This window comes from Acipenser ruthenus, chromosome 22 (genome assembly GCF_902713425.1).
Source record: "Acipenser ruthenus chromosome 22, fAciRut3.2 maternal haplotype, whole genome shotgun sequence".
In the NCBI taxonomy this organism is placed as follows: domain Eukaryota; kingdom Metazoa; phylum Chordata; class Actinopteri; order Acipenseriformes; family Acipenseridae; genus Acipenser; species Acipenser ruthenus.
In genome coordinates, this window is record NC_081210.1 from 3,748,352 (window position 1) to 3,773,832 (window position 25,481).

The 25,481-nt window shown below is 35.2% G+C and overlaps 1 protein-coding gene across 34 annotated transcripts in view; it reads right to left on the reverse strand.

The window, feature by feature from the left end:
* LOC117431445 (RNA binding protein fox-1 homolog 1) overlaps positions 1-25,481 on the reverse strand; it is a 603,925-nt gene that overhangs the window by 113,113 nt on the left and 465,331 nt on the right. The window contains exon 1 of one of the 34 annotated variants that reach the window (XM_058995827.1): positions 12,025-12,495. The exons of 31 other annotated variants lie outside the window; for them this stretch is intronic. In XM_058995827.1, the coding sequence (XP_058851810.1) occupies positions 12,025-12,168 (144 nt within the window). In that variant the 5' untranslated portion in view covers positions 12,169-12,495. Of the gene's footprint in view, positions 1-12,024; positions 12,496-25,481 lie in introns of those variants that run through there. 2 more of the 34 variants (XM_058995824.1, XM_034052344.3) reach the window with 2 other exon arrangements.

Sequence of the window (25,481 nt, forward strand, 5' to 3'; positions counted from 1 at the left end):
ATGAGAAAGGGTGTATTCTAATGAGGTGGTTGTAATAATAAACCTGCTCCCCAACAGGTCCTAATGCGGATGGGAAGGACTTAAAAGCCTTTAGATTCACCAAAGATTTATTTGGAAAAGTAATTGGGAATATTGTGAAAGCAAATACAGTGAGTTTCTGTTACACGTTATCAACAATAGGACTTGCGTTTAACATTTTCTTTAATTCTAGGTTTCAAAAAAGCAGACTTAGACAGTAAGTACAAACAGATTTGCCAGGGATCAGGGTACTGTCAATCTTGAGAGCTGTTATAAAACACTATTTTTGGTGATAATTCTTCATTAAAAACCAATTCACTCATTCAAATTAACTGTGCAACAGTACTGTTTACATTATTTCAAAACACTTAATTTGAACATGCTTAGTAAATGCTTCAGAAAAAAAAACAAAAAAAGCTGTTGTTATGTGTATTAGAAAAATTGCCTTTGGTTCTACAGTAAATTATGTGACTAATAACTGAGAAATCTAGCCACCAAGGTGTCTGACTGGGTTAATATTGCCATTCTGTATTTTTAAAGACAATCAATTTTAGATTCCTTATATTTATTTACTGTAATAATTATATCTCTAGAAACCCAACACGCTAAAAATATTCAAGTGGGTAATTTTCTGATAAAGAAGTTAATTAAATTACCTATAAAAAGACAACTCATGTAAATGTTCAAAGCTGTCTGCCACAAGGGTGAAATCTGCAATGCAATCCCAGAATGCACTCGTTTGAGGCTGGTCTCTAACCCAGGGGTTCAGATTGAGTTGCGGAAGCTGTGTACCTTATTGTAAGCAGATGTTTTTATTTATTTTTTATTAACCCTCATCCCCATGGAAGCCAATGTTGACAACTATTGACTTAAATTCAAGGACAGTGTAGGGTGATTCTAAATTATTCACCACAAATACTTTGGGCAAACACTCAACAGTTCTTTAACCTTTCTGCTGTGGTAGTTACGTTACAAAATAACAAATCACTGTAGACAACTATTTAATTTGCTGTCTGCATTTTGTTCAGCTAGTTTTCATATCCGTATTTTTTTTTATTTATTTTATTTTGTTACTTATTTAGCAGCGTAAAGTCACACAATACAAATAAATATAAACATCAGAAAAATTGGAAGATCTAGACATTTTAAAAACCCTGAAGCCAACCTATTGCATGGTGTATATCTCAATGTGTTGGGAGTTGCAGTTAGTATGCTACAGGGTAGTCAAACTCTGGGTGTGAGATACTCTTGAAAATAACATATATCTTTTATGGTATATTATGTTTGCATTGTCCGGTTCTGCACATAACAAGCAGAAGAATTCCAAAAGATTTGCACTAGGTCATACGATTCAACCCCAAGACCGCCTGACTCAAACAGAGGCCCCAACAATCATTTAATGGCTGCAGCAAGCCGCTTTTCTACTTGAACAATTTTTAATTTTCATCGTTTGAAATGTCCATGATTGCAGGGGAAATGATCTAGGACTGGATATGTTTCAGTGTGTTTCAAGTCCTTGGCTCAGAGCATGAAATGAACAATCAGAGACTGACTTAATGGGAATCTAATAGCATACAGTAGGGGAATAACTACAAAGAAATGCAGTTGATACGTGTCTTAATAGATCATCATGCTTCATGAAGATGAGGTAGTAAAAAGCATGTATGTATACATACATGGGTGGAAAAAACAGTAACGCTCCCCTGCCCCACAAAAAATACAATAATAAATAAATACATCAAGCAAATAATCACATTCCCCCATATTCTAAACTGACATGACGTTTCAAAAGAATCCCATAAAGAAATGCAATGATTTCCAACTGCGCTGTTCTCTTTTGAAAACAGAAACAAAAGGCTGATCTGCTTTTGTTGTTTTTGGTGTTGTTTTAAATATTATCTCAATGTCTCAATCCCATCAACACAGGTTAGCATGGATACAATAAAAAATTAAAACAGGAATGCACCATTCCTGTTTAATTTATAACATACAGTTAACAAAATGACATTTTGTCAAAACGTTTGTCACAACAATCTTTCATGGCTACTGCATTCCTTATGACTGGGTGCTTATGGTTAACTTAAAAAAAAAAAAAAAAAAAACCTACTAGTTCTGTAACATGAACAGTTAGGTTTCTTTAAAAAATGTTCATTAAGCTTTCAAATAAATTGTCTGACAAGTCAGGAACCTCAGTACTGTTCTACCATCACCTTCATCAGCCCTAATTATTCATAAACTCTGCTAAGCTCATTCAGACAGAGTGATGTCGCTTTAAGCTGTCCTGAGTATTCCTGTGCATGGCTACATTTCTCTAATATCAACAACCAAATATTTGCTCAGGGCACTTTATTTGACCGCTTTGCTCGTTTCATAAAAGAAGACAATGTAATATAATCTGCATCTCTTTATGCTAATAAAATGATAGTCTGCCCATTTCCATCGACAATAAAAAAATGAAATGGAAAACAAATGGGAGTCGTAATGCTACTGTGTAACCAATCAACCTTAAAACAGCTACAATAGATTTCAACACATAGTCCATTTTTTCACCATAGAAATCTGAAGAACACACCACAGTAACTAGGTTGAGGCTAATTACTAGGATACCGTTCCTAAAACCCCACAGCTTAAACAATAGGGTGGTAGAGCAATCTTTTTTTCCTTTCTTTTTTGATTAATGAAGACAGCATGCACTGCATTAGGCAAAACTGCTCAGAGTGCTGGGACTGCTTCTGAAATTCCTTTATTAACAGACCTGGGACCCGCCATAGAATGAAAGCACTAGTGCAGATATGTATAAATCATTAATACAGTGCTGTGCAAAAGGCTGAATTTGCTGTGTTAGCTTTAAAAGCCTACCCCGCACTACAGGGATTTGAGGCCTGGAATTGGCTGCTGTGAAACGTACTCCATCATTCACCCTGCTTGATGTTTCCGATAGCTTTGTTCTCTCTCTTCTCTCACTCACTCTCTTTTTTTGGTACTGCCTTCTCCGTCCTTCTGAAAATCCATAAATAACTTCATTACCCCCATCTTCAGTATCTAAATAATGTGAATTTGCTTATAGATTAAATCCATAGCAACACATTCCTTTCTGATTTCCAGTGCATGCATAACATACATCATTACTCCTTAAGGCTTTCTTATTTCTTTTGGTCTTGGCTTTAAAAAAAAAAAAAAAATGTTATTAATTAATTAATTTATTTATTTTCTCAGCATACCATAACCACATTTAAGATTTTAATTTTTATTTAAATTCTCACAGCTTTGATTAATAAGAGTTGCTTTCAAACCAAGGCAATTTAATTATACACTTTTGACATAATATAATTGTTATGGTTAGAGGCATATACACTTCCATTATTTATTTTTAGGCTAAAGAAAAAGTCTAATAAAACCGCAAACAACGTGAAACCAAGATTGAAAAAAAAACACACAAGCTAATAAATAAATACAAATCTAGAAAATGTAAAAATCATAACGCACGTACAACATAGCAAATTCCCACTATCCAGCGTGTCAATTTGCTCCCTGAAAATGAATTACAAATACTGGAATACAGATCTAGCAATAATCGGACATATGCAGCACACCAAAAGGATACCAACCATACTTACAGCCAGGTAGGCCCAATGCAAAGACTATGTAAAAGAAAGGATATTCAAGTCAAGAACTCCACTTGCTGCTTTGTTTCATTAGATTCCTTACATTTTGCAAAGCCTAGTACAGGAATCTCCATTTAGGAGAAAAGAAGCCTTTCTGTAACAAAGATTATCAGAACAAGCCCACAAATACATGTTGAAGTCACTCTGCATTACACGATAATGACATTCCCAACCAAAGTAAATGAAGCCCCCTACAATGTTTTGCTGTCAGCTTTGAAAGTATCTAACTATGTTTTCCAACATGAAAGAGGCAACCTTTTTCTCTCCCCCCCTGCCACAGAGCATTAATTGAGCTATGCAGCCATGTTAGAACCTAATAGCACAAATTGCAGATCAGGGCAAATCGAAGCTTAGGTAAACCACAACCAACAGTATACCACCCACAATGCTTTTACTTTTTTTTTTTATTGAAGGAAAGTAATTCATCTTACCTGTACTTTTTATAACATATAGAGGTCTATTTAATTGATCTAAACAGAGACCTGATAGAAATGATCTCAAGAATAACATGCACTGTTGGTTATTTGATTTTCATGACCTTTATTTATTTATCTAAAAAGTTGTATTTAAATCTGCCTCCATTAAGATCAATTAAATAGACTTCAAAGACTGTATACAGTAATATATATATATATATATATATATATATATATATATATATATATATATATTGCATAACTTATAATTACATATCCAAATCTAATATTTCGTAGTTCTTTCAAATGCACAAGATGCCCTTATTAACCAGTGTAGCTATTTACATCCATGTACAGGGGCTGCGTGCTGCAGTAGGTAATAACGATCCTTCAGCATTCCAGACTCCAGTCCCATTCTGCTACAATGTGAGATGAGTGCGTCAGTCTCAGCACTGTCCCTGGTACTCAGCTGCTTATATCACATCTAACTAACCAACCACACCACCCAGTGCAGCGTCTAGGCAGCCTTACCCCAGAGTGGGAGAGAGTGTGGAGACTGGATTACTCTCCCACTGTAAAACCGGTCAGGCATTTTAGGAGAGGGTTGGGAATCATTACTAGGACACTTTGGCCACCTACATTTTCCTGACCTGCTTTGTAGATAAAAAAAGACTAAATTCTCTCTTCTTGTATCAGTGAAATTGGGCGATAATGACCCAGATTAAAAAAGCAAACAAACATATCAACAGTATCCAAACTGCTCCGGCAAGGAAATTGCCTTTCTCTTTTGATGGTTGATTCCACTGTGATCATCCCCTGTTTACTTGCATGGTGTCTGTCATCATTCAGAAGTCACCACTGTGCCCCCCTCCACTCCTCTCCTTTACTAAGGTACGTATAGCAATTTGGTACATTATTTGGGATCATCAGGGTCCTAACCTAGATGTGAACAGAACAATGCTTCAGCTTTTTTTTCCTTTCTTCCTTTTTATTACCATTCCTTGTTCCTGATGCCTAATTCTGATTCATACACAACAAAAGAATAGGAATCAAACACTGAGCGGTCTCCCCACAGCTGGAGACTGCTACTGCAAGCAAAACCAAAGACACAGGGATACCACAACCCAAGCACAGTGTGGCCATTACATATGCTAATTTTCCCTACTTAAATTCAATAGACTGTTGCCTTGACTGGGGAGGAGGGGAAGATCTATGTAAAATAAGTCAATAGCTCTCGGTTGCATTCAGTCAGCAGTAAATGAATGATGTTCGGAGAATTGACAGAGTTCCACAGAAGAGTCCAAATTAAACACTTCAATCTGAAACTGATGGCAAGACAGTTTGAGAAATCTGAAGGGTGCTTTAGTAAGCTACTTGATCTTCGGCTCTTCTAGTTACATTTTCAATTACAATTTCATTTTTGTTCCCCTTAGTGACAGTCTTTTCTTAATAAAATATTCATTCAGCTCATTTAAATTATATTTAAGTAATTTGCCAAACGATTTACCTAATTATACTTTACGATAGCTGTGTAAGTGCTGGTGGACCATATATTATTATAGGACAAGAAAACAAATGTATACAGACGGAATGATCATTTTAAATTATATTACATTACTTGATCCTTTTAAAAGGCATGCTAGACTGGCTGTTTTGGTACCCAAATTGATGGTGTTTCTCCAAGCATTCAGTCTACATATGCGTGTGTGTGCTGCATTTACAAACAGGGGTTGAACAATACCATTGTAAAACCAAGGCAATACAGTATGTAGCACACATGTTTGTGATGATGTGCTCATACACCCGGAACCCTGACATGTATTCTGTATTATATAAAATATATGACTTTGAAAGAGGGTGCTGCATTGGCAGATGCTTCCATATATAAGCTTGACGCTTCAAAAAGAAATTCTCAAAAGTGACTCTTTTTGTCATAATGGAGACCAGCTTTTATACCTCAAAAGGAATTAGGAAGGAATGGTGATGTATTCCTCCAGTACTAAAAACTCATCACAAGAAATCAAGCCCATATTGACAATGTAAAGGCAGGTGTTTGAATGGTCTGTCTGACCCCTGTACTGTATGCCCACGTATGTGTCAACACTATACATTGTTAGCTTAAAGTCCCACAAGTCATTACACCCAACATGCATTTCATTATTAAATTATAATAATATTTTTGCCATAATTACAGTATTTTTTTTCCATTGTTTGCTTCAGGCAGTCAGTATTTGCACATTAATAAACCCATGCACATTCTCAACAGATATGGAATCAAATAGGACGTTAGAATCATGGTTGCACTTTATTTACTTATCCTTAAATTAGAAAGTGTGTAAATAAGTAACTGCTTTTTTGTTCCCTCAGAGGTCACTGATGTATGTTATTTTTTGGTTTGTTGAACTTTAGCCCTAAATACAGCTGCTGGACAATTACTCAGACTCAGCTGTTAGACAAACAGATGGTGACTAAGCACTAGCAAGGTGGACTTCCTCATCATGCAATCAAAGCAGTGGTTGCGCGTTCTCACATGGAAATCACCGTGCAATAGCACACAGGGCTGCAAAACAGGCAGCAAATACTTTACATTTGTAAGACCTTACAGTGATAAACATTGTACCAGTAACTATAACATTTAGGGTCACCAGTGATACTGGTTCACCAAAAACAAATATAGTACCATTAATGTCATTAGTGGGTACTGCAACCTGAATGGGCTTCTTTAAGTAAACACACCATCATGTTCTAACCATTTAATAGAAATATGGAACTTTCTACCATCCTTTACTGCTACAGAGAATGTATGCTGAATACATCTTCAGCAAAATTAACTCCACCTATATTTAAGAATGTATGAACACATTTCTTACTAAGTTTATACTATATGAAGTTAAAACCATAACAGATCATACAAAGGCTCTTGTATTAAATATTGTTTGTATAAAAATCCTGTCAATAGCCTAATACCTTTACAGGTGTATGTTTTGTGATATTTTTTAGGATTAATGCTAATTTGTTTAAAGGGACTAAAATGTCATAATTTTAAAACTGATCAGAGATCGTACAGACAGCACCGTGTACAGAAATGCCAATGAAATTCCTTTATAAAGGCTTAACATTGAATATATCAAAGAAGAATATTCTAATGTGGAAATTAGATTCTCATTGGAAACCAGCATGAGCATGCAATGGTTTTTTAGTGGGATTACCTTCGATCTGAGGGTGTCCACTATGAATAATGGCTTCACTTGGAAACCATTACCCTGCATACAAAATACTTCAGTACATAAAAGAAAACTCTATGTATCATCATTAACAGAAGAAACTAATAGTCTACTCACAAACACATGTGCTCACAGACACTGCAGATAGCACACTGTTTTGGAAAGTCTCCCTTCCCCTCGACAGTGCAATGGGGTCATTGGTTTATAACAAAAGAACAAAGACTGATTTACAGGACTGCAAGAGACAACTGTTGGTTGTTGAAATTGTTATATTACTTTAGATGAATATAGAAGGAAAGGCTGTACATTTTATAAATACGTGTTAATAGTCATCAGAATATACATTACAGTAAGAAACTACTACTATTACTACTACTACGACTACTACTACTACTACTACTACTACTAATAATAATAATAATATGCACTGATAGTTAAAGAATATTTTTTACAGCATGAAAATAAACAAGTCAGAAAAGCATGAGGAATTCAATCATTCCTAGGTTCCTAATGTCGCTTGTTAAGTTTGTTAGTAAATGCACAGATCAATATGAATGTGTATCAGTAAACTTCACTTGCAAGCTACATTCAAATATATTTGTTAGGGGGTGCTTTTAACATCTACAATTAGTATTTAACCAGGTTTAAACTGAATGACAATCAGGTTTCAAAAGATTTGAGTAGAACAGGTGAAAGCCATAGAGTGGTATATATTTTTAATAAAAATATGGCTGGTAATGTTGATCAGCGTTATCTCAAATGGCATGCTCTGGTTAAACTGCATTAATAAAGACTGGATAATCATAAATACTTTACACACAACAAAAGAAACGTGGTTAAAAATAAATGTATAACAACATCGGGATATGAGTGGGGCGACTGTGAAAAATCAGTGCAGTTCTTCAGTTTCTACTTCAAATTCCATTTCACATTTTCTTTCTAAAATAAAGTTAATAAGAAAAAAGATATAGATTCAATGCCACAATAAAAGTAATACCAATAATAAGATGACAGGCAATCACTGATCAGTTCACAAAACAAATGTGAATGTTGCCCATGCTGTAAAATGAAGTTCCCAGTGCATTAAAATCACGTCATGCAGAAATGCATGGTGCGTTTTTTTTACGCTGTTGGTTGGGGTGGGGGTGCGGAAGGAAAGAAAGAAGTTCACTGTCAAAAGAGGCCAGGTGAAAAAGAGCTAGTTAGAGCTGTATTGCTGATGAGGACAGTGCAAATCCACACTCTCTATCACCTGAAGGAGAGGGCTATATTTTGTGCCTGTCAAGCTTGGTTAGAATTCCCTTTTCTAACCATGGGTGCCACGTTAATTGTGTGAAGGTTAGAGATACAGCAAACCACTTATATAAAACAGGTCTGAGTGTACATGACAGTGAACAGGTAGATAAATAGATGTATAGGAACATAGATAGATGGCTTCATGTAGAGCTACAGATGCACACACACAAATACATAGGCAGGTGATCAGAAGAACAGCATTTCCTTTAGCTAATTTTTTTAAATGTATCCTTATAATCATCAATCAGTACCAATCATTTTTTATCTATAATCATGTATCTAAAAACATTAATCCGCCTTCTATAATAAATACTGTTTCCATGATACTGTTGTAACTGGGCTATTTTGAGCGAGTTTATATGCAATGCAAAGTGCCATTAGTACCAGTATGTTAGCAGTAACTTTACAAAGAGCACATATAAATGTTAGCAATAATATGCATTATGATGTATTGCCCATCAACACAGAGAAATAATTTCCATTAGCACTTAACGCAGTCTGTGAAGTATTTTGACAAAGCTTTCAGGCTTATAGATTTCAAAATGTCTCTGTAATGTTTAAAATATTCAGTCAGTGTGATATAATATTATTTTAATATCTGACAGTTGGGCACACTGTAATTATACAATTGTAAACTTAATTAAAAAAGTTCAATTTTAATGCGGCTTTAAATGGACTACTTAATGTACAAATGACGCAGAATTAGATAAAGCTTTTTATTAAACAATGCTGTTTTTCTTAAAATGCGAAATCATACTACAGTACCTTGTGAAAAGAGTTTCCTTGAAGTGTCACAGGCAATACAAATTTGACAAGCGCTTTGGCAGGGACTGTTTTATTTTAGATTAAATGAACTTGTAAAGAAAGGCAGGACATGACACACGCATTGGCTAGTAGGAGACAGAATTAAATCAAGTAAGACTGGCTACAATAAATAATTTAATCACATGAATCACACAATTGTTGGCACTACAATGGGACAATATCACCAGGCTTCAGGTAAAATTGTAGTGGCAGTGAAATAGAACAAAGAAGCATAAATTACATTATGCTCTGAAGCATCTGGGGCAAAACAGTATGGTGCCAAATATTGCCAAAAAAAGTGATACTGGAAAACAAAATAAAAAGCAACATTAAGTATCTGAATACAAGAATGGATGTTGTTTGCTAACAGTGACAGTGATAGCTGCAAAGCTTGCTTACAGTACTCACAGGATTATAAGAAACTATAACTGTTTTATTATTATTATTATTATTATTATTATTATTATTATTATTATTATTATTATTATTATTATTATTATTATTATATTTCATCTTTACCCAGTGACAGTATATTAACAATATCAATTGTATTGTTTGCAGGTGTATTTGTATTCGGGGTATAATACATGTAATCATTTTAAGACACATTAATGATTATAAAGCCTAGTTAATTTTTAAAGAGGCTCTGCATTGGTTTTCTCATCCACAGTCCGTACGGGCATTTTTAAAGGACTGTTCTCAGTAGTAGAATTGCCTGATGGTATACAAGAAAAGCAGCCTATGCATGTAAAGACTTGTTGTAAAAGAATAATACAATCTAATAAGAAACATGTTTTTCTGGAATGCTGGTTTAGATATTAGTTGGAAATGTATTTGTTTGTGTAGGTATGCCCCTTCATCTTTGTTTTTTTGTCCATAAGTACCCAAGTTACCCTTCATTCAGTTATTTTCATTTTCATCATTTAAATGAGTACCTTGTCAGGTTTTTTAATTGCTGCCACATGTCTGAAACACATAGCCTGCGTGAAATGATAAAACAATGATCATGTGTATACAATCAGATTATTTATTTACACATCTATGTATTCTTTAAAATGCCTTTCAAGGCCTGTTAATTCAGCGACCCTGCACAGTAAATCCACTAGTCCATTACTATACAGTAATACATAAACATATACACATATACAGTGCTTGGTAATAACATAATACAATTTTGATCACACCTTATCAACAGGATTATATCACAATACATGCGTTTCTGTTGTTAATCCAACTGTTTATATTAAATAGATAGAAAACAAATGCAAACTCTGTGTTGTTGTTAAGGGAATGTGTATTGCTTCGATTTTGAATAACACTAAGACCTTTGGTGAACAAATTAAAATAACAAAATACCAAACAAGCAAGATGATCATGTCAAATATATATATATATATATATATATATATATATATATATATATATATTACTGTGTGCTTTAAGTGCACAAAACAAATATTGTGCTTACTAGAAAATGTGCAATGTAACTCAATTTAAGATAGATAAGGTAAAGATTAGAGGTCTCATCAAAGGTTAATGGTTGCTATAGAAAAGAAGCAAATTAGATCACTACCAGGGGAAAGAGAAAGAAAAGTTGCATGTGCGTCACTGTAAAGTCAACATTTGGTTTGCTGTATACACCAAGACGTTTAGACACAAACAAAAGGCTCATTATGGGTGCTGGCGAAAGAGAGAGATCAGCCGTCTAACAAAAAAAAAGTGAAAAAAAGCAATTAACAGTGAAAGTCTACTATGCCGAATACATGTTTTCATTTCACATCTGTTTTCCCCAGGTCGCTATCTTATTAAATTATTACAGTTATAATAATAATAATATATATCTGAATTAAAGCACAGACATATTGCTGTTGTATATATTTGAATGCCACCAGATCAATATATAAATGTAGTACATATGTAGAATGCTACAATTAGACTATAATCTATTTATTTTGTTTATTGTTTACATTGAAGTATTTTTCCCACACTATTATGTCTTATTAAATATATTCAAAAACAGATACACCAGACCAGTGGAATTCTAACATGTAAAAGGCACTGCACTAACATTTTTTTTTTTTTTCAATTACTGTATAGTTCGTTTTGAAAAAGAGCTAAACCACAAGCAAAATGAAAACAGATATGGCTTACGGGACATTACGTCAAGCCTCCAAGGTATAACAATGAAGTATCGTTTTAAAAAGATTTTCAAACAATTCAATAAAAATCCAACCATGTAGAGAGGAGAGCCGTCTAGCCGCAGTTAATAATTTAGTAAGTTTGGCTGCCACTCAGCTGCATATTTCACAAATGTGTCACTTTTTTTAAAACTGATACATTCCCAATACAAAAGGCTGCATCTTGCATTGGCTAATGATTGTCCTACATACCGCTATAGGCTACCCCTACAAAGAATTAAAACTAGGGAACACCACACCACTGATTCAAAACAACACCAGCACCAACAACAACAACAACAAGAAACAAAAAAGAAAACAACAAAAAATAGCCTTTTTAAACCTAGTCAAATACAATATTAAAAATCTCAAACCATTTTTTTTTTTTAAAAATTTTTGCAGCTGAAAACAGAGATGCACTCACCTGCTGTAAGTACATGAAAGTCAAGGCACAGGAAAGCTGGGGACACATGCCCACGTTAGGCAGTGCGACGCACGTTGCACCCGAAAGGGGATGCTGCATTGTGTTGCTCTGAAGTCTACGTAGAACAAGTGAAGTGGCTTGCATGCACGCACGCTGGTCCTGTCTTGTCAGCTGAGTTTCACTGGTTGTTGGAGTTGCTGGTCGGGCTGGCAACGGCTTCGTAGCTTTTTGTGTGTGTGTGTGTGTGAATTTAGCAAAGCTCACTTCAGCAGCTCAGTCAAGCCCCCCCCCCCTACCCCAGTAGGTTCAAGATACTGCAAATTGAACATTGAGAGAAGACAGAGCCTGCAGCCTATCGATGGATGTGTGTAATGTCCCTGACAGCACAAGCTCAGGCAGTACAGCGAACGGTTAGCTTGCTGACTAGTGGAGAGAGACTGCCTCCCTTTACTGGGGCTTCACTCGCCTGGTGCTGATGCTGCATGGCTTCTCATTTGTCAAATGGGTCCTAGGGCAGAGTCCTTTTCATTCACCGAAATTCAGATTTCTGAAATCCCAGGGGAGGGGAGGGGGAGAAAGCTGCATCACAAACAGCTGTTGAGATTTTTTGGCAACTAATGTCATTGCCCTGCTGAAATTGAACGACCTTTTGCTATAATCACTTAGATTACTCTTTTTTTTTTTGACCTACTCCTGACATGGGAAAAGGGACAGTGAGGTTTCCCTCTCTAGAACAAATGCATGGAAAAAATGACAACTTATCCTTGCACATATACAGGCGGTAATACACACAACAACTGACCAGACATTTTAGTGGAAACGTTTAAAAAAAAGCTAAACAAAAAAACAAAAAGATATTTATAAAACTCCCTCTCCTTAGTAGATTATTTTTATACAGGATGTATAACATAACCAGAACACACGATTATTCCTACTTATTTTTTATTTCACTTAAATGGATCCTTTAAAAAATATTAGCTGTGTTAAAAGCATAATGTTTTTTTACTTACAAAAGGGTTTGCTTGGAGAAAAGGCTGGCAGCGTTCCCTCACAGAAATGAACCAATAAAGAACACAACTGCCTTAGTTAAAAGACCAGCACACACACACACACACACACACACACACACACAACCAAGCATATTATTTTTGAAGGAAATGCATCAATTTTTAATTCCTTACAAAAAAGGTCTGCATAGAAAAAACATCATTTAGGCTAAAAGAAACATACCTTTTAAAAGGCAACTAATCTATTTGATCCTCCAAGTCGGATCGGGGCATTATAAAAAGAGGCTTTATTTTTACACTGGTGTGAAAGGGTGGGGGTAAGACACATAAATAAGTAAACGACTTATAAAAGGTATGTACTGTGAATCTCAGTGAGTAAATGAATTCTCTAACACAGAATCACATAGTGGAGTCCTTTCTTTAACCTGTTTTGCCCAGCAACTACACAAAGGCATATTAAAAGAGAGTTCAAACACATTTTTTTAACCAGTAGGAGAGTTAATATTTAATGCAGGTACAAGGAAGGTCAGACAGGCAAGGACAAACTGTTTTCTGGCTCCTGTATTGTGAAAAGGGCTTTGCCTTTAAAAAAAAAAAAAAAGAAAAAATGTAACAGAAAAGAAGGAATGAATGAAATTGAGAAAGAATAATTCTTTTTTTTTTCTCATCTTAAAGTACTGTGTTTTGTATTTCTACAACCCAAAACAAGTACCTGCTGAACTAAAGTATATGGTATATAGAACCTTCTTACATAAAACAACGTTTTTCTTGTAACGTTTTTCAAGAGCGCATCATTAAAAAATAAATAAAAATAACATAAAAGATATTCATGCTGAACCCCACACAGAACATTCTTTTCATAGCCATTTTCTCTCACTCTTTTTCTTTCCTTACTGCAATCGCCAGGCATGCTTTTTTCTCTTATTTTCTTTATATTTGTTGCTTTACAAGCAACCTAAACAATGCATGCAACTTCCGCCTTCACTGCAGCTACTTAACATCCCTTAATACTAAATTATATATATATATATATATATATATATATATATATATATATATATATATATATATATATATATATATATATATAAATATAAAAAATCAATAGGACCCAACACAGAGGGCATTACCAGGCATTATACGACAATTGGGTAATGGGGCCTGAGACTAAGTTGAGGGCGCTATTATAACCAGACTTATTGCTTATATACTTCAATGCTACAGCACACTTAACTATCATTTCTATTGATTTTTACTGAATTTATTTAGGTTTTCTTTTTTTTTTTTTTACGTATCCTTCCACATAAGCACTCTTTATGTTCTATAAATATAGTCCTCCATAACAATGATCTTCTCTATAAAATGAGTGTACAAAACAGTGTTTTTAAAACTTTTATTTGAATAAACAGAGAACAAAAGATTCTGAAAAAAAAGATTTTTCAGATCAAGCACTTATTAAAAATACTTCCGGGAAAGTTGCCTAGTAATTGGACAGCAGAAGCAGTGTGACCTTCGGAAAAGCTTAATGAAGAAACCGGGTCAGTTTGTCGGACAGTACTTCTCTCTGTACTACTTACAGAGACTGTAGACATTTCAGAGGTGCTCATATTTTCCGGGATGTTTTGATTTAGCCATTCCTCAAATGACATCTTATTGAAAAGGTTAAATGTACTTTAAAATGACATTTTGTTTATAGCTGATGGAGTGATCTTGTTTGATTTGTTTTTTGTGATGGGGTTACAAAAGATTCTAAGGGCATATATCAGGGATTATATCCCTCTAGCTCAACCGTACTTAGAGTGCGTGGAATCATATATATATATATATATATATAAACACAACATTTCAATTAAACCTGTTTGATACATTGAAAAGATGCTTGACAAAATTTTATGTATTAAAGAGATGAAATAATGGATGTGAACCTACATAGTAAGGATTGTCAGGGATTCAAAAAAGCACTAGAGGGCAACAATAATGAAACTTTTTCTTGTTTTCTTTTTTTTTTATCTTTAATAAACGGTGAACGTTACTGAAGTTTCCCCACCACTAAACACCCTCATTTCATCTTCTGAACCTTTAGGCCTGCAGCACGCCTCTGTTTCAGCAATAGAGGTGGGTGAGAATGACTTTTGTTTACACAGAAGCGCAGGCAACAGAACGTGCAGCAGCAGACGAAATGGAGGCACTCTACAAAACACTGGACAAGTGATGAGGAGTGAAATGACTTTGGTAGTATGTCCACATCTGATTAATGACCCAGGATACTGTGATCAAAATCACGATTGTGTTTAAAAATAAATTTGCAACAATGCACAGTTACAGTGAATGGTGTTCTTTAATTTCTCTTTTCTTGTTCAACCACGCAGTCCCTGGAGAGGTGCATGGGTGGTAAGAGTGCTGGGGGCAGCACTGCAGATGTCCCTTCACACTAATTCTCATGCCATCCCATACGCTGGCAGGCCTGCTGTAGAGAGAACAGCCTGCCTCACACACAGTCCTGGTATTATCAAGTTAATGACCTTGACGATAATTACCACTGTAGCAGTTTGAAGAAATCCACAAACGTTTTTCTTTTCTCAGTGAGGAGCAATGTAAAAAGGAGGAAGTTGAATAGTTTTATAATTACAATTTTTTTTTTTTTAAATATTAATGACACCCTCTTAAACGGATAGCTGCTTTGTTTTTTTGTTTTTGACGAGGAGAGCTTACAAATAAAAAGTAATTACTGTAGTGGTTTCTTCCTTGCTTCTATTTTAAGGATTTTATGAAACTGCTTTTTTAGCTCACTCTTTGCACAAAGACCAAGACATTACAAAGACCTACACTTACCCCAGGCAAAAAATAATTAGTAATTTTCTGTGTCTATTAAGTACAGTGTTATTTCCATCGACTCGTCCAATATGTCGTATCAGAGGTCCACAGAGACTTTTCTGTACATAAGCCATTGTGTACGTCTTTTGAGTGCTACTTAAGGAAACAGCTCTACATTCTGCCATTGGGAGAACACTAATGAGCTGCCACATTCTTTTTTATTCAAAGGTTAAGCTTAAAAAAATAAATAAATACGAAAAGTAAACATATATGAATATTAGGGTTCCAGTGATCTCTAAACGACATTTTAGAGCTCAATTCAATTAACTTTTAGTGTGAAAAGCATTATTATTATTATTATTATTATTATTATTATTATTATTATTATTATTATGTTGGTTTAAATAAAGACAGAATTGATAAAGTATCAAAATAAAATAAAAATACAGCTGTATTTATTGCCTGCATTTACATTTTTTTCTGCCGCTAAAAGTTAATTGTGTCAGACCCTTGATGTAGTCCAACTTTGCATTGGTATTTCTGTGTACAGTACTTACAGATGTCCATGTGACTTCACACTGGATGTCAGACACCGATCCACCTGACCTCCCACACCTTTAGTCCAGGGGAATGACATCTGATCTACTATAACCGTATTAACAACTATACATATTCATTTTTTTTAACTAGGCACTACATTACAACAAATTCATCTAAATTATGAAAACATTTTTGCACGTTAAAAAGAAAAAAAAAACTTTAGGTGACCTGCCCTTTCCTTAGCAACAACCTAAATTGACTGCTATATTTTGTTCTCTATTTCTAAGATAGAACCTTTTATGGTATAGCGTGAGTGTGTTCCACTGAAACGATGGCTGTTTCTGCTTAAATTATTTTTACAATTTGCTTAAAAATGACAGCATGGTTCAGTTGCCGTAAATGGGCTAAAACCAGAAATCAAATGGAGAGCCAAACCAGAAAGTGTTTCTCGATATGGAAGTGGATGTGTCCTGAATGTAAGATTGCTGGGAATAACTAGCCTGTTGGAGTACATTTAAAGCATATTTTAACTGAAAACTGGCAATTAAAAATATAGCTTTCTAGACAACATTAATCGATGACAACATGATCTAATTATTAGATGTTATATCATGCCATGACCTCATCTAAAACTGTTAATATAATTTAATTTCAGATATAAAACTTACTGGCAGCAAAAAAAAAAAAAAAAAAAGTAAAATAGGATTTTAAAAAGTCATCCATTAGTAATTACTCCTAATACAGTATAATAGGTACATATTCTTCTTCTTAAGATGCAAATCAAACACTATTTTTCATATTCATAAATCAAATACTTGATTTATTTTGTTTTTAATACAGATTTTCTAGCGTTCACGTTGTGTTGAAAGATTGCCACCGTGCTATCAATTAGGGAAGGAAGACAGTGTGGCCTAGTGGTTAGAGTTAGGGACTGGATGACAAGCTGGCCTTCTGACTACACAGACCTAAGACTAAAAGGTTGGATATTGTGAAGGTAAACCAATGAGTAATGTATGACCCCCTGTGAGTAACTTAATCCTCATTTTTGACCGATACACTCAGGAGCATAGAAAAACGATGCATGGCTGTATCCATTCCTGGAGAATGTTTTCCAAAAATAAACCTTTGTTTGGGACTTGGGAATGCAGCTATACTGTGAACTAAGCTCTGGTGTATCTTCTAGAATGACATTAGATTAGCAGTTAATCCATTTACATCAACTCTCCCTATTTAGTTAATTAAGTTACTTGTGTGCAGAGTTAAGAGGTCTAGTTCTTTACATACTAAGTTTTTTTTTTAAGAAAACCCTTGCACACCTTAATTTTAACCTTATATTTCACCAATGCCACCGGTTACAGTATGTGTTTGATAAGAACAAAAATAAGTTAATGTAGGAAAAATAATCAGGGGATGCAGGCTGAACAAAATGAATGGAATGTAAGCGAACATTTATAGATAAGTAAAAAAAAAAAAAATTAAAAAAAGCCAAAACCCATCACAAAAAGAGTACTGTTTTTTTTATCTACTTCATACAACTGTGTATATGAAAAGGCGTTTCTTTCTTTTCCTGAGTTCTAGAACAATGATGTCAAGGTCTTGCCGTAATCCACCACTGACAACTTCACCAGCTCACACTGTTTGCCTGCAAGATGATTCTCTGCAACACAAAAGCTTCCCCCTTCCATAAACGGATTTCATTGTACCAGTAATTATTTCAGCAGCGCAGTTAATCAAAAAATACCTTATCGCGACTATCTCTCCACAATGCAGCGTGCCGTTTGTAAAATCAGTTCACATGACAGTAATTACTAAAACAGATGGGACAGGAGCCAGAATGTGGCATCATACAGACAATGGGACAAATGCATCTGGGAGTTTTGGAGCAGCAAGGAACTGTGCCACAGATTGCATGGCAGCTGAGAATCTTTTTTCACAATTGGCTGTGCATCCTGAAAGCCGTAGAACTGGGTAGCAATCCTTACTGACTCTCTGGGATACTGTATGTCGGTGCTTGTGGATGGGGTGTCTGCTCCTATTGTAACCGTCACTAGGTATGGTAGGAAGCGACTTTAAATAAACCTACTGACCTCAAACTCCATTCCCAAGTGGCGTTGATCTCCAGCAAGCAGCCAACCGCGAACATGAGGTGTCATCCCTAAATACTTCACTTACCTATCGTAGATGCTTAATAGATGTGTTATTTCAGAATTATAGAGCTTGTTATCAACTGTAGTACCAACATTTACAAATACTTCACAAACACTTAAAAAGCCTTATCTTACCATGAAGTGCTGTAAGATGTTTTGACCCCCAGAAGTAGAAACAGATTCACTAACATCTGTACTAGTATCTACAGTAAGTGGTGCTCAAGTCTGACAAGTGGAATGGTTGTCAGAAGATGGCTTGACAGATTTTTTCATTGCTAATCCAAAACAATGCCTTCTCCATAGTAACTTCAGAGGCAACGTACTGTAGCACTGTACGTACCAATTCAAAACCATATATAAATAAGTAATTTTTGGCATATCTCAGGGTTTGCCAGAGGCTGATAGAATTTTCATAGGAGGCTGTGTGGTCCAGTGGTTAAAGAAAAGGGCTTGTAACCAGAAGGTCCCCGGTTCAAATCCCACCTCAGCCACAGACTCATTGTGTGACCCTGAGCAAGTCACTTAACCTCCTTGTGCTCCGTCTTTCGGGAGAGACGTAGTTGTAAGTGACTCTGCAGCTGATGCATAGTTCACACACTCTAGTCTCTGTAAGTCGCCTTGGACAAAGGCGTCTGCTAAATAAACTAATGATAATAATAATAATAATAATAATAATAATAATAATAATAATAATAATAATGCAAACATCATAAGTTGCCACTTCAGGGTAGATGGGGGTTGTTGTCACAACCTTGAGGTGTAATTGTTAAACAGTTTGTTTCTAATCCTTGTGTGTTGCAACATTTTTGCCAGCAGCACTTAATAATGAAATGCACCCCTTTTTTGAATCAGCAGGGGGGAAGCATAGCTCTCTTAAGATAAGGGAATCTTACATTAACAGTCATATGAAGTTTGCCGTTCAGCTAAATTGGGATTTTCATAAAAAATATTGATACGGCAATAAAAAGTACACTTTTAATTATTTTTAAGCACATACTTATTTGCAAACTTTTGATACTTGTATGCATTATTTTCTTAAAAAGTGACAGCAATTACTGAAATAGACAGCCTTTGTTAAAAAGCAGTGACTTTAACACAGTAGTTTCGGTGCAGTTCTGTCATTTTAGCTACAAGGATCCAAGATAATAAAAATGTAATTACTATACTTTCTTAACTGGAAAGACACATAATTAAACAAATGCATTCAGTCTTTTTTCCCTTTACTTTCCCCCTCTTTTATCAGGTCTACAGTGGTGTAGCATCTCAATCTTAAGAGTAACCTGGTAATAGCCTGAGCAGTTGACAGGAACACACATTACTTCACACATTGACTACATTAACTACAAGTGGGCTTCACACTATGAGGACAGATCCCCATGATGTTTGAATTTGTAATGATGCAAATATGAATTGTTGATACATGCATTGCTCTTATATGTTCACAGGGCTTTTTGCAGCTCAGCGTTTTCAATGTTCCAAACTACGCTGGCATCTTATTACATAACTGGAGTGTGATATGCCTGTCTGTCATTCTAATTACCACCAAAATAGCTTTCTCATCTCAAGTACGAAAGATCATGAAAACAAGCAGAATCCAGGTTCTCCAAAGTCCTGTTCTTGAGATTAATGCCAAAGAACTGAGTGCTGTTGAAATTGCATAAAAATGGATAATACACTTATAGCAGCTGCTATTATGCTGCAGATGATGTATCGTGAATGAGGTCCTTTTTAACCAATCAATAAGCCATTTATATATATATTTTTTTCATTTCCATTCAGAAATCAAGTGTGCTGGCATTTACCAAATTACATTTTTTTCTAATTAATATTGAAATTTTATCTCTGCGACTGGAATCCTTAAAAGCTAGGTTACACAGATTGTAATCAATATTCATATTAATCATGCCACTTGTGTGATTAATGTACTTCAATAGAGAAATACAGCAGTGTAATAATGGCTTTGCTCCTCGGTGTAAGCTGATAACACAGAATGGATGGCTTGGTAACATCCTGAATGCGCAGAATAAATTGTGTATGTTTTAGCTGTTACGTGACTGAGGCCACATTACCCAAGTAGATCTTATTATAAATAATATTAAGTATGTTGGCTCTTCAGTTAATCAGAAATATATGGGGAAACCCATTAGAACTTTTCAGGTCATTACCATTCTCCATAACACTTAGCTTAACATTATGAATTTGAGTCACCACTTTGAAAATTAATGAAACATTTATTTTAACTTATTTCTAGTAATTTACTGTTTAAACTGCATAAGGAGACAAGAACACTGTCGTCTTCTTTTTTTTTTTTTTAAACTAAAAATAAGTAAACACACAAAATAGAAAAGGGTGTTGCTTTGAACAAAAATAAAGCATTTTTGTGGGGCATAAAAATGCTTTTTAACATGTGAACACATATATCTGTAACATTTATGTGTCAAGTGTTTGAAACAAAGTGAAAACAGTTGATTTGTGACTGCACAACACTGGTATTGGTACTTAAAAGGCAGCAGTGTGGAGTATTGGTTAGGGCTCTGGACTCTTGACCGGAGGGTTGTGGGTTCAATCCCCAGTGGGGGACACTGCTGTTGTACCCTTGAGCAAGGTACTTCACCTAGATTGCTCCAGTAAAAACCCAACTGTATAAATGGGTAATTGTATGTAAAAATAATGTGATATCTGTATAATGTGAAATAATGTATAATGTGATATGTTGTAACAATTGTAAGTCGCCCTGGATAAGGGCGTCTGCTAAGAAATAAATAATAATAATAATAATAATAATAATAATAATAAAAGTGAAAATCATAGAATACAGTGGTGTACATAATGCTATGGTAACAGATCAAAGGGTACTGGCTACAGTATATACCCAAGAAACTTCATGACCGGAACATGATAGCCATATTAGGTTACTTGTTCTTGTATGATAGCCATGATCGAACTTTACCTCAAGAATCACAGAATACAGTAGTAGTCCTGCCACCAAAAGTCACATGACCTAAACATGACAGCCATCTTACATCACAGGTCAAAATGAAGGGTACCATTAGAAGTCGCCATCAGACACGTTTTTATTAGATATTGATGTATGGGTCAGGTTTACAAAAACTTTAAAGACTCTTCAGTGTGCCTTGGTTGTTACTGAATGTTAGCTCTTTCACAGCCACGATGAAACTGTAGGTTGTATCACTTAGTCCCCTCATGCAAACAGCACCTCGATGGCCTGCTGTGTTACCAGGATACCTGGATGACACTGAAGCATGTTAAGGTTCATTATAGATAAGAGCTATTGCAGACACCTTCACTGACCTAGCTTCACATCATATATGAAAGAACCCTAGAACCTAGAACAAGAGAACACACAATATGAACATCCTGCTACGTTAAGGCTTCTGTAATGCACTTCTGAAACACATGACATCGCTGTGAGCTGAAGACAAAGGTTATGAGTTTATAATAATAATAATAATAATAATAATAGGCCCCATTCTCAAAGTTTGATAGCATAAAAAAGAAATGGCAAATAGTCCAGACCAGTTTCATTGATATCAACATGTATTTAATTAATCAAAACATACTTTAAAATAGCTGTGTTTAAATAACTCATGATGACTTACTGCTCTGTCAGCAGGACCCAATAATGTTTAAGTAATATTCTAAATTCATTTGGAGTTATCTTAATTACACCTGCTAATCACGTATGCAACAGTTATTTTTCATTGTCAAAAGTATATATATATATATATATATATATATATATATATATATATATATATATATATATAACGTATACTCACAGTGTGTTACAGTTTTCTTTTTCATATTTTCCTAAATAAAACATTCACTCGATGTTCAGTGACCCCTGTCAAACCTTACTTTCTTACACATTTACTGCTCTTCAATAAATCTGCTCCTAATGAGTTCTACCACCTGTCAATAAGCTTTCCGAATTCTTTTTGTTTCAAACAACACAACAAGCAATCTGCCACCTTCTCTTCACCTAGCTGGAAACGCAAAGCAAATAACTCTTTCAATTAAAACATGCAGGTACACACTGTTGACTATTTTAACAATTCTAAACAGTTGCACATCTGAATACCACTGCTCCAAAACTCTTAAAACCTGATTATAATCGCAGGGGTACAAGAGATCAACACTGAGGGAAAACACTTGTGGGATTAATATTTCAGAAAGGAGACACCCAACAATGTAATTAAATGAATGATTACGTTATTTGATTTTCGCCCATGGCCTTGCCCATTGGAGTTCGTAAGCCGCCCCTGTGCTGGCAAAACTATAATAAATGAAACATATGAATTATATTAAAATTAATGCCAGCGGGCAGGACAAGTGGCACCCGAGGCCACCTTCCACCACTATTTATATCATTAAAATTTACCCCATGGTATCTAAATTGGCTGATGTGCAGGACCCACTAAGCAAAAATAATGTATTATATATACTGTACAATAGATTGAATTCTTTCAGTAAGGTTTCTACGTTTTTTTTTGTATTTTGTACTGCTTGAAGGCACGTTATCATACCGTTTTGTACTTGAGCCCTGGTATTAAAAAAAATATAAATTGTGTCTACTGTATATGTCACATGCTGCTGCGGGAATGACTTATTAAATCCCCTATCGTTTGTTCAATGCCTCCATCGAGGGAAATGAAAGTAATGCTGCCCCCTTTATACCCAGACAGCAATGCAAAGAGACATCTTCGAAAGAAAAGGCAAAGACTGCAGACGACTTCCCCAGCTTTCACCAGGCACTGACATTAGAGTGCTTTAGCTTCCATTAACTTGTCACTTCCCTCTGCAACTGATTTTTCAAGGGGGCCGATTCTTTCTGACAGAACCACGGGCTGTCACACGCAGTAACGGTTCAGTACAAACGGAAAACCCTCGGAGCTGATGAATCCCGAAGTGATCGGGGCCGGCATTCAAACAAACTACAAAGGCACAGTCGAGGTGAGCAGACAGGAGTTCATTAATTAGCTGGGAAATGTGTGGGGAAGTAACATTTCTCAGCTGTCAAAACTGTGAAATATATTGACGTGCTGGTATCCAGCAAAGGACAGGACTACCAAACAATGGTAGACATACTTCTTTCTCTTGGTGAAATGTATATAATTAATAAATAACAAATTAGCTTGGGTGAATATCTTAATGATTTACTTATTTTCATTCTTTTTTTGTTTTTTATTCCCCTGCCTGATACCCAATTAGTTTAAAAGGAATGAGATATTGGAAATGCAAGAGTCAGGAAAATAAATGTGCAAAAACAAATACATAAGATTTACAGTTCCTGCATATGCACACACATCTTGTACAGATTAATAATGTATATGTGCATGATTTTTTTTTTTTTTCTGTAGTGCATTATACACATAAGCATTGCATAATAAAAATACACAGCAGGAATAACCAAACATGTGCTTTTCTAAAAACTTGAGTGCTTTACACATACATGTGAGTTATACTTAGGTGTATGTTATATATTGAAAATTACTATACACATACACTGTTTATATTGATTATTTTGCTTTATGGAACATTGGCCTGTGCTGGGAAAGGCACTGCTAAAAGCCACCAGTTTATTTCTACTAACTAATGGAGCTGAATGAACCACATCAGCCATTTAGATACAAGTAAAATTGAGATCTGTAATATTTCACGGACAAGCTGTGCTTTAAGAAACTAAAATCGTGCAAAGCTTAAAATAAAGTTATGAAAATCAAAGCAATTCACCCATGCTTTTTTATTCCTTGAACAGAATAAATTGATTAAAAGGCAAAGCCAGATTGCTACAAGTGTAGTATTTTACTCTTCTGCCAAGGTTGTTTATTTTTAGTTGTTTTACCTTTTGGAAAAATGAAGCAAATAGCTTTTCTTATGGGTAAAAGTAAAAGTGCTCACTTTCAGTCAGACACTAATAATAATAATAATAATAATAATATGTTGATACGTTTCTGAAACATGCACCTTATGGGAATTTAATACATTTTAAAATGTAGCTGTTTGTTTCTGGATCTGGTTATTTTGGGATATCCGTATCATTTAATACTAGCCTTTAAACAGTAATTCTCAAAAGAAAGGAGTTTAATAAATGTGCATCTCCACACCTCTGTAAGGATGTTTTTTTCTCCTCCAGAACTCTTAACTGAGCTCATCAATTACCTTTAACACTTTAAAGAGCTGGCGATGTTTACACAACATCCTTCCTGACTTATTCAGCTCAATGCTGCAGCTCATTAAAAGCCTCTCCATTTATTTGCCGTGTGCTACGGTCCTTAACTCTGGCACAACACACAAAAAAGAGGCCAATTTTACTTTTCCCTGTGGTGTTAATTGGTAGAGCATGCTGCCTGCCTCTTCATTAATTATGTCAATGCATATGAAGCTTCCATTTTCATAGTGGTGCATTAACAAGGCTTCAAAATGTGGCTGACAAAAAGCCAGAACACCACTGAGTGTGAGAAATGTATAATGAAGGCGACTGGTGGTCTGGACATTAGTTATCGGGAACCCTTTGGCAGCCTTTGCCAAAAGATTTCCATCCTGAATTTCCAGGGGTAAACAAGTTCAGTCTCTCTGCAGAAAGTAGATCAATCCACATATATATGCAGAGATAATGGATACGAAAACAGCAGAACTTTTTCACAGGACAAATAAAGGATAAAAGAACGACCTTTACCCCTTGCAGAAATGGAGCACAATTTCAGACCACTGGCCACCTCATTGTGGAAAGTGCTAGGAAATAATTTACTGAATGATGGAAAATGCCAAACATATCTTTAAAAAAAAAAAAAAAAATAATAATAAATTCCGAACCAGTCTGCTATATTGCTTTCCTTTCATATGTAAGGCTGCAGACCACATTGTGGGATATTTTAATAATCTGCTGTATTATCTGTTAATTGACAACATAGTTTGCTAAGACAGC